The 11133-nt window shown below is 40.3% G+C and overlaps 1 protein-coding gene across 4 annotated transcripts; it reads left to right on the top strand.

The window, feature by feature from the left end:
- Positions 1–679: 679 nt before the first annotated feature.
- Positions 680–7525, top strand: LOC106607648 (cell division cycle-associated protein 4). 4 transcript variants are annotated; one of them, XM_014204816.2, is made up of 3 exons: positions 704–959; positions 3767–3848; positions 5537–7525. In XM_014204816.2, the coding sequence occupies exons 1-3, from the start codon at positions 779–781 to the stop codon at positions 6336–6338; spliced, it is 1065 nt and encodes a 354-aa protein (XP_014060291.1). In that variant the 5' UTR covers positions 704–778; the 3' UTR covers positions 6339–7525. The 4 variants fall into 4 exon arrangements, with proteins under 4 accessions (XP_014060293.1, XP_014060291.1, XP_014060292.1 ...); XM_014204817.2 differs by having other exon boundaries at positions 705–959; positions 3767–4451; XM_014204818.2 differs by lacking the exon at positions 3767–3848 and having other exon boundaries at positions 680–959.
- The last annotated feature ends 3608 nt before the right edge of the window (positions 7526–11133 follow it).

The following is an 11133-nucleotide window of genomic DNA, read 5'->3' as shown; positions in this document are numbered from 1 at the left end:
TAACATGCTAAAATCGCCACCGTCTGTATGCATGCAGCAGCATCTACACTTAAACCACTAGATGATGTTTTCCATTGTGCCCTTAGGTTTATACGGTGATGGTAAAATAACTCACCATTGTACTTTGTATCAAAAAGTGATTTTGGCGGGCCTCTTTGTATGTAAGAAGAAAACAGCATTTTCTTGTGTTTACCTACAAAGCACTCATGCAGAAACTTGTGTCTATCATCATTAATTTAATTTAGACTGACAAATTTCCAAACCCGGTCTCAGACTTGGATAACATTGGAGGCCCCTTCGGTCTCCACAGAGATGGATAAACCTGCTTTTAGTTTTTTTGCCCCCTTTATGTGGAACAATTTACAGATTATTATATGATCTTGTCCCCCTTGGTCAGTTCAGAGTAATGATCTCTATGTTGATAAATGTGCCTGTTTTTCTTAGTGTTTTGTAATTTTGTATATTGTATGTGTTTCAAGTATTTATGCAGGGCTCATCTGTAAAAGAGATCCTAGTCTCAGTATGACTTCTCTGTGAAAATAAATGTGAAAACCATATTTGTTTATTTGTTTACTTAAATAACCTATTGCCTTTTGTTGTTGGCACAATAAAAGTCGCCAAAATTCAATGTCTTCGAGTTATGCACATTGAAATGTTTTGAAATGCGGTCTTTTATTTTGAAGGTTTCTTCATTACCATACAAACTTGACGTCATCATTTGTGCTGCTGGCAGAATACTAGTGTGGCATCTCCTGTTTCTTCAGTGTGGCTTTTGTTCATGTTTTCCCCCATTTCAACAGACGGCCTGTCGATCAAGACCTATGTGTCCGCTCACGACACCCTTCTGCCCGTTACGCCAAGCAGCAGTGCTTCGACTGCAATCTGTGGAAGCTGCGCCTTTAATTTGTTTATTCACGAAGAGCACATGAACCCTCGGCCTAAAAACAGATTTTGTAAAGGTAAGCCCAATACGTTGAAATATGCATTACGTAATGTGTGTTGAGTGTAACGAGTTTTAAATGGTCAGTTTGCTCTTTAAAAATAAAAGTCTCCCGAAAGTGTTTCAAATGCGCGGTCGATTTCGAACGTAAGTTATCATGAAGTTCACGAGAGGTATTTATTGCTGAACTTTCCATTAGATATTTGTTACATTGTAACCTATGTTACCAGTAAGTAGACTGGTAATAAATCAACACTTTGATGGGTTACATCCAGACGTGGTCTATCAGGATACATTTTAAAACTACTTGTTAGCGCCTTTGGCGACCAGAAGTTAGCAAGAGTAACGTTAGATTGTCTATTCAAAATGGCTTCCGTTTCCCTCTAGGTTTTTATGTTCGTGTCTAAAAAGTAAGTTAAAGAGGACAACACAAACAACATGATGTTATGTAATTTATCGTGGTGGGCCAAGTTTTGTTGTCTTATAGTAATTTGTTATACTGTAAAAAAAAAAAAAAAACGGACACAGTATTTGCCGCATACTGCAGTTATACTGCACTCCGACTGCAATCTTTTTTCGTAAGGGATAATTTGACCTCTACACCAGTGGATGTAAATTATAAAACCCAGTAGCTCATCTTCAGTGTTTTCTTGTAACGTTTTTCAAATTCCCACCTTTCCACCCTCCAGGCCTCTTACATTGTCGAAGTGTTGAATAACCTACACATACCGCTATTTCTAACAAACCATCATGCCAACATAACTCCTCCCTTCGCCCCACGTACTGACGTGGTCACAATGCTGCCATTACTGGCCAGATGACGAAGAGCTCTGGCTACGTTCTAACATAGCAGTAAAATAATGATTCTTTATCATTTTATTTGGAGGAACAAGCCTCACTATCTACGAAAAGATATTCTCACTAATACCCAAGAACAAGGAGGTCTTTAGGTTTTAGATTTCAATACTCTAAATAATACTTTTACAATAAATTGGATTCTGAAGTATGTTAAGAACCAGAACAGTATTTGGAATGTCTTCCCTAAGTATTTATTTGACTCTTTGGTGGTTTAGATTTTTTTTGCTTCGACATAATTTTGATATTGATAAAATCCCAGTAAAGTTGGCCAAATTCCATAAGCGGGTAATTTTAGCTTGGATGTTAGTGTATAAACACAATTTTTTCCCCTCGCAGATACTTTTTATGGAACAACAGAGATATACGATTTAAAAAGAAGTCTCTTTTTTGATGTGACTATTCCTCTTTTTTCATAACTGGTTTGAGAATAAAATTATTTTGGTTGGTCAGTTACTGAATAAGGATGGATATCTACTCTCATATGGGGAATTTCTTGATAAATTTAAAATTCCAATAACCCCAAAAGAATATGCAATTGTTTTTGATGTGATTCCAAGGGGGGTTGTATCTCTTTTAAATTCCTCTTTGGTTGATGTAAGTAACATAGATTTACATGAAAATATATTCATTGGCAATATTAACATCAAAGATAAATGTAGTAATAAACAGATTAGGAATATTGTTTGTGATACTACAATTCCCTCAGCAAGATTATTTTGGTCAAATATCTATGGTGATATACAATGGGGGAAAGCATGGAAAATTGCTAACAAATATTGTATCAGTAACAAAGTAAAGGAAGTTTTATTTAAAATGTTACAGAATTTATCCTGTGAAACATGTTTTGGAAAGATTCAAGCTGAATATTGAATATAACTGTGATTTCTGTGGACTTGAGAAGGAGACCATTTTGCATTTGTTTTTTGCCTGTATTTATAGTAGAATGTTTTGGATTGACATACAGAATTTTGTTACAAAGAAATCAGGACCGGTTGTGCAATTTAATGGTTTTGAAATAATAATGATTTATTTCAGAAATTCTGACATAGATAAAGATGTAGTATATTTCATTCAACTGCTAATAATACTAGGTACATTTCATATTCACAAAACTTTTTTTCACTTAAAAATGAGTTTAAACAATATGGCACCACTTTAACTAAAATGAAAAACAAAAAGGCAATTAAAACTTGTATTATTAATGAATATGATTTGTTTGTTTAGGATTCCTGACAATGTAAATAGTTTGTTTGAATGCTTGTTTGCATGTGACTATTCCTCTTTTGTTTGTTGATATTTGTTAATAAAAAAAGAGAGAAGGGGAAAAAAAGCAGTAAAATAATGATTCATAAATGAGGTAATAGGAGGTAATAGAATTGCAGTTTTTCTGCAATTACTGTGTCCAAAATACCACAGTTGACTGCAGCTACTAAACTGCAACATTTCTTTTAAGGGATAATATGTGGCCAAAAGGGAAGATGTTCATTTTATTTGGCAGTTATTTTTTTCTTTTAAAATTGACATTTTTATAAGGGAAACAAAGCCCATCAATCTATTAAGGCCCTCTTGGAGTTTAATGTCACTGTCAAAGCAAACACCGGAAACTCAACTGTCTAAGAGGTTTGTTACTGCAATGCCGTGTACAAAGATGAAGTATTAAAATAAATCCAATCCACTGTAGGCAATTTGAACATCATTTGTCCTGTAAAGATTTTTTGTTGCGATTTGCCATACAAGAGGCAGCTGGGAGTTTATTCACCCTGGAAAATGCTCATAAATTGCTTCACGATTTGAGGTGTGGGAAATAAGTACATAGATGCAACTTCTTTTTTTGAAACATAAATGTCATTTCACTGTCAGTAAGTCACTTCTACTTTGCCCTAAAAACAATGTAACTTTCTCAAATGACTGCAAATGGGCAAGGAAGTGAAATAGCTGCTGCTGTGTGTCCCCTGACATGTGGTGTAGTTTTTAGTCACGCTGCAGAGGATGTGTCGGCTTGCATTCTGGTCAATGTCTCTTCAGTGCTGGGATGTCGCTCTTGTGTCAGGTAGGCTAATCTCCCATGCCTTCATCTCAACCTTGACTGACCCCTCCCCCCTTCAGTGTTATGTGTTATCCTTATAGCTAATGGTTGTTAATTAAGATTTTCTCCTGTGATCTTTGTGACTATCAAACAAATCCTATAATTTCCATAACAATTCCACCCTTCAACATTATATATTTTTTGCATTACGTATGTGGTTCTTAGTTTTTGCCTGCAACTAACAGTTTGTTGGTTTGGTGTACAAAACGATGCATACTGCCCTTCCCTCTTCCTGAAGCTCAAACAACCACACTAGGTTCTAACCCAATGCGATGTGACACAAACAACTTGGCATTGAGGAGGTAAAGCGGGCATTATTATTAGCCTTTCATAGTTCCTCAGCACCTGGTCCCAGTAGCTGAGTTCTAGTGCATATTCCCCTCCCCCCTCTGCACACACACACGGGGTCACCCAGTGACATTGGATGTAATGTGCATTGACATGCTGGAACAGTCATGTGTTGTCCCTGCTCTAGTTGCATGTTTGTCACTTTTAGGCTCCCGCAGCTCTGGTTGGCTGGCCGCCGTGGCTGTAGGCAAGTGTCCAACACTCGTCTCAGTTCTGGATGTATGTACAAAGTGCTGTTTAGCCATTTTCAGTCCGTGTCTGCCATTTTATTTGTACTCGGTGTGATATTTTGGGTTAATATTAGTGGGTTATTTTTTTCTATTGAAGGCACTATGCTTGAATTGACAAAGGTCCAATTTCCACATCTTCATGTTTTGCCTTTCTTGCAAATGGCTGAAACAAGTCTGCATGTATTTATTTTAGGGATACAGTTTGTACTTTTGAAAATTATTTACCATTACTGACATTGGTTGGAATATGCTCTTGATAGTTAACTGTTTTTTTTTGTTGATAACTCTTTGTCTGTAAACATACATTTATCTGTTTCAAGACTGGAGAGCTAGAGTGTGATCCAATCACAAGAATTCTGGTAGCAAATTATATATTTTTTATCAGTGTGGTGATCTAAGTTGGATGTTCCACTTAGCTGGCACCTTCCAGGTCTGTCTGAAAAGACCTGAAAGAGAGTGAAGAACAGAAGCAGTTGTTCAATACCCCTTGATCATAACTCTCAGTTCCATTAGATTACTCATAGGAGTCATTGGGCGAAGGCTTCGTCTTTACAGGGGAGTTTTGTTAAGATCCCCGATGCTCAATCTGAACATTAAGACGTGTCGCTTGCGGTACGGTTTTGGAAGCATAAGGACCTTTCATATCAGCGAGAAATATATATATTTTTTAACTAGAATGCCGCTAAGAGTTTCGAGAGCGAGTTGTTCAGTAACGTACTGAAGCGATGAGCAAAAGAGGAAGCCACCTCGTGTATGTGCCTGTCTGTACACGTAGGAAAGGTGAGGCAAAGTAAATGAACACAAGTACATTATTCATAATATCTTTGATTTTCAGGTGCACCCAGGTTGTACATTTCATTTCTAGCATTAGCAAATTGTCATTACAACCTTTTGAAAGCTTGATATTCTAGTATGTTTTATTAAGAAATCTTATTATAAGTAAATAGGACTTTTGACATCTTTACAGAACAATATAAAACACTGAAATACTAAGCTTACCATGTGAATGGAAAAGGCTACTTGTTAAAAAGGTTTATATGTTCTAACCAAAGTCCTATTTGGCTCCACCCACAGGGCCAACATGTACTCCAAGGGCACCAAACGCAAGTTCTCTGACAGTGTGGACACGGCGACGGACAACAAGGCGGTGTTGTACAGCCGGCAGCGCCAGTCCCTGCTGGACATGTCTCTGATCAAGCTGCAGCTGTGCCACATGCTGGTGGAGCCCAACATGTGCCGCTCGGTGCTCATTGCCAACACGGTGCGCCATATCCAGGAGGAGATGACCCATGACGGTAGCTGGCAGTTGGTCACTGAGGCCTTCGGCGGCTCTGGCCCATCTGACCACCTGGTGGCCACCGAGGTTTTGTGTCGGTCATCGGCGCTGGAGCAGCAGGGCGGTGGGCCCAAGCTCTACTCGGTGATGGCCTATGATAGTTGCCGTGAGGAAGAAGTGGTAACGGACGAGGCTCTCTGTTCTGTGACAGTTAGCGACGGGGCCCCGGCCCTCTTGGGGACCATCGACCACTGCTGGGACAGGGCAGAACTGAGAATGGCGGCGGTAGAGGACTGGGTCATCAAAGACTCCGGTTCGGAGGTTGAGGAGGGGGCTAAAACGGTGATGGGGCAGGTGTTTGGGACGTTCGAGATCAAAAATGACACCCCTGGGTCAGACCCGGCACTAGAGGAGCTGTTCTCAGCCGTTGATGCCTCGTATTATGACTTGGACACCATGCTCACAGGCATTCAGAGCACCCCCAAGATGGGGCCTTACAACGTTCTGGACAGCATGGCCTCCTCCCACGGCCCCAACTCCAGCTGTAGAACCGATCTCAATGAACTTGACCACATTATGGAGATCATTGTCGGCTCATAGCTTACAGACTTAAAACTCAACTGTTTGGTTCAACTTGTGCCTCTGACTTTTTGTCTTGTATGTGTGAACATACAGTATCTACATACCTTCCTCTGTATGGAAACTGAGTGATATCCATCTCCATGCAATGCCATTTTTTTATCTGAGAGGTTAATGGTTTCTCAAGTTCACCATACTTATTTATTATCTTTACTTTGTTTGTATTTCAATATGTACTCTTTTTGGTTTAAATTATTGTACCTATTACACTACATGAATTCAGAGCAGCACAACATTTACATTAATAATATTTTTTAAAGAAAATATGTATAGTTAAAGTATATATTTTTTGCTATAGAGACAGTCTTGGGAATTGTTTCCGACTGTCTTTTTATTTTTTACATTTGTAAGCAAGGACGATTGCACAAAAGCTCAATGTGTGATTGGGGACTAATTTACCTTGTCTTTCACAGGTTTATCTTTGGTTGTGTCTTTGAGCTACAAGAGCAAATGGGCATTGTTGAAAACATGAATTATGTTTAGTATGCTCATAATGTGATCTTGGCCTATGGTTTGGTGCTATATACACTATTCCTTATAAACACATGGCCTTCTTGAGCCAGACAGTTCCATCTTGCACTGCGGCTAGCTGTCACCTAGCATGTGGTGCCATTTGTTTGCTATTAGAAGTTACATATGTTATTATTGTCTCCTTACAAGTGAATAATTATAATGGGTATATGTCTAATTTTCTGTTATGACTTATTTATTTATTAATTTCAATCATATGGTGATGTTAAACCTTGGCAATACTAACGGTTCCAGAAGCTTTTCACCTTTCAAACATCAATTGGTATTTTGTTTCTTGACTTTCTTTGCATACTTTTAGTGAAGTAATGACCTTATTCAAACCAAACTGAGAACTTGCAAAGAATTGTTCTTTTCAGCTGAAAAATTCCAACAGTTAAAATTTGTTATTTATTTTTTAACCACGTTCAAAGCCTGCACTTAGCCACAAGATAATATTGTGAGTAAACAACTGGTTTCTGATTAGACAGCCATGAGGTGGGAGATACCACGTTTCTTTTTTATAATGAAGTACTATACACTTGACATACATGACAATGAGCTTGAGAAGATGATGCTTTTTATGAGTAAACTTGCAGTTTATACCATTTTTAATAAAGGTTCCAACATCATAATATGAATGAATTGTGTGGTTATCCAGTATTTTGAGGTTTCCTGCCAATCTTTGAACTAAAGAGCCCTTTTCTTATTCAAAACAATTTAAAGCTGCTAAGCCAAACAATCATGTTTCTGATTTAAATCCGTAGAATTTCCTGCTTAAAAAATAATTCCTGCTGCTGGCGATTTCAACTACTGACGTACCGCTAGGAATTCAGACACTGCAGTGAATTCAGGGACAGCCCTAACCAGGACTTTAATCCCTGTCCAATGTCAACCCAATACCTTAGCTGTTATGACAAGTTCCGGACCTCTTAATGAGGTTGCACTTAGGTTAAGGTCACTACACCCTTCCTTCGCACTTCTATCTCAAGCCCCTCACTGTTATACCAATAGATCTGAGCCTCTTGACAAGGTTACCAGGTATTGTGTAATGTCGCTACAATCAAATGTCATCACAACCCAAGAACTAAGGACCTCATATCTATTTTTTTATTTAACTAGGCAAGTCAGTTAAGAACAAATTCTTATTTACAATGGCGGTCTACCTCGGCCAAACCCTAACCCGGACGACGCTGGGCCAATTGTTCGCCGCCCTATGGGACTCACTATCACGGCCGGTTGTGATACAGCTTGGAATCGAACCCGGGTCTGTAGTAACGCCTCTAGGCTTTGTTGAGAAACTCCCAGAAAAGTTGTTACTCTTGTGGTATGTCATATTAAAGGCTCAGTGCAGTCAAAAACGTGATTTGCCTGTGTTTCATATATCCACTACATGACCAAAAGTATGTGTACACCTGCTCGTTCAACATCTCATTCCAAAATCATAGGCATTAATATGGAGTTGGTTCCCCCCCTCCCACTTTGCTGCTATAACAGCCGCCACTCTTCTGGGAAGGCTTTCCACTAGATGTTGGAACAATGCTGCAGGGACTTGCTTCCATTCAGCCAAAAGAGCATTAGTGAGGTTGGGCACTGATGTGCGGTTAGGCCTGGCTCTCAGTCGGTGTTCCAATTCATCCCAAAGGTGTTTGATGGGGTTGAGGTCAGGGTTCTGTGCAGGCCAGTCAAGTTCTTCCACACCAATCTTGACAAACAATTTCTGTATGGACATCGCTTTGTGCATGGGTACATTGTCATGCTGAAAGAGGAAAGGGCCTTCCCCAAACTGTTGCCACAAAGTTGGAAGGACAGAATCGTCTATAATGTCATTATACTGGACTCACTAAATGTACAGTAGCCCTTATCCAGCTATCCAGTTAGCTAAACATTCAAATAACTCTGAGAAGCAGGGTGCAGTTTGGAAAGTTTAATTTAATCACAGAGTGGAACTGCAACAAACACGAAAGTACATGTTTTTAGTTACAGTAGTATAGAGCACAGAATGGCTTACACATTAACTGCACTAAATGAGGAATGAGTACTCAATCTAGATTCAAATATAAAATAAAGTTACTAGAATGCAACTGTATTCTTGATATTGCTACGCTAGGTGTCCCTAGGGAGAAATAGCACTGAAGCTAATGCAAAGTTGTTAACAGCTAACTCAATTCTTCAACTTTTACAGAAACATGAAAATTGTGACAAACTTTTATCTTGTGCTAATAAACAAATGTACTTAGACATTGCGTCTTACAAAGCTTATAAAGTAGGACTGTAACTACTCTGTCACACTTGCACATCTTACACATTGCTTGACTTCGGAAACTGCTTCCTGTCACATGACACAAACAGGTAAATTCTACACTGCTGCACTTAAACTGACACTAGGGGGTGCTAAACAACTAACAGGTCCAAAACACTCCCTGCCTGGGGTCTTTAACAATCCTACATAAACCTAACTCTGACCACTGAGGTCTTCTGAAGAAAGAAGAAAAACCACTTCGGAGATAGGCCGAGAGAAGTAGTTCCCTCCTTGACAACTCTCACGTTGACTTTCCTCACCATCCCGTCCCAGCTGGGAAGGGTCTTCACACTGATGGCCATAGGCCATTCATTTATTTTATCCTGACTGTCCTTCATTAAGACAACATCCCCTTCTTTAAGATCTGGCCTCTTGTCCTGCCACTTGCATCGGCTGTGCAGCATACAGAGATACTCCTCCCGCCACCTGTTCCAAAAGGTGTCCGCTAGACTTTGTACCTGCTTCCACTCTTGCTTGTAGAGTCCTACTTCCCCAAACTTGGCTGGTGGAGGAGGGGGGATGCCAGTCTTCTGGGTCAAGAGCATAGCTGGAGTGAGGATGAGGGGTGATTCTGGGTCTGAAGATACTGGGATGAGATGCCTGGCATTCATCACAGCAGTGACCTTGGTAATCAGTGTTGTCAGGACTGTGTAAGGTGTGAAGATCCACCTTTGAGGAGCATGCAGTCAAGGATACGACGTGCAATGCCAATCACCCACTCCCATGCACGACCCATTTGGGATGAGTGAGGTGGGTTGAATACCCAGGTACATTTCTGTTCTTGGAGATACCTCTACTTGCTCTCTGAATTGGACCTTGATCCATCCATCCTCAGGTCTCAGCAAGCACCAACAAAGTTTGTTCCGCAATCTGAATGTATCTGCTTTGCTATCCCTCTGAGTAGAATCTTCTCAGGGCGTTTATAAAGCTGGAAGCACTTAGTGATTAAATTACTTCTATGTGTTCAGCTCTTGAGAACATCACCGCCCACCTTTTGCTATTGGCGTGTCCTCCTCTGGTGCAGCGTGAGACCACCTCCCATATGCACAAGAGCCGAAAACGTCCACACCTACGTAAGTGAAAAGTGGTGCTACCTGTAGCCACTCAGCTGGCAGTTCTGCCATCTGCTGGAGTTTCCTCTTCCCATGGAGCTTATTGCACGTGACACACTTGAAGACTGCACCACATCCCTTACATGCTGACCAGACCGCAAGTGTTGCAAAATAAATGTACACATACATGTTATTCAATCATTGCATCCACATTGCTCGCACGTGTCAACGAGCGTCTGCTTGGCCAGCCGCTAAAATAGAACCTGGTTCTATTTGTGATGCTCGACGCGCTGCAAGTCCTGCCTCTCCCATCTCCTCATTGGTTTATAGGAGCATATACCCATGTGGGTGATTGAAAGGTGAACTGAGGCCAACACTCCAGTCCAGTCGGTTGTGGTAATGCACCTTAAAGTTGGTTGCCAACCGCCATATAAAGTCCAAAGAAGAAGAAGCCTGAAGGAGGAGAGATTACTAGAAAACAAACTTTTACCCTTTTATCTGTGGATTAATTGTCGGAGTAGAGGACCTTGTGCATTTCAGGTAAAATAACAACCCAATGTTTATATCCCAGAACAAATTAGCTAGCAACAGCAAGCTAGCTAGCTAAATTGCCATAAATGTTTAATGCTTTTCGACCTGTCCACAAATGAATATAGTTGGTTCAGAGTTTGTTTTGATATTTCAACCTGCGTGTCCTGATTGCGTCTGGTGTGGGGGGGACAAATAATTTTTGTTTTTAAATCACCTTGCGCACGATGGCGGAGGCTCGCACTCATTCGGTCTGGTCAGCTTGTTAGCTCCAACCAACCAGAGTCCATCTGCTCGAATGGTACCCTATGTGAAATGTCTCCCTTGATGCTTCACAGCCTCATGGTGGTGATGCACAAGCAAGGTT

Source organism: Salmo salar, chromosome ssa06 (assembly GCF_905237065.1).
Source record: "Salmo salar chromosome ssa06, Ssal_v3.1, whole genome shotgun sequence".
Taxonomy (NCBI): Eukaryota; Metazoa; Chordata; class Actinopteri; order Salmoniformes; family Salmonidae; genus Salmo; species Salmo salar.
This window is presented reverse-complemented; position numbering and strand designations above follow the sequence as displayed.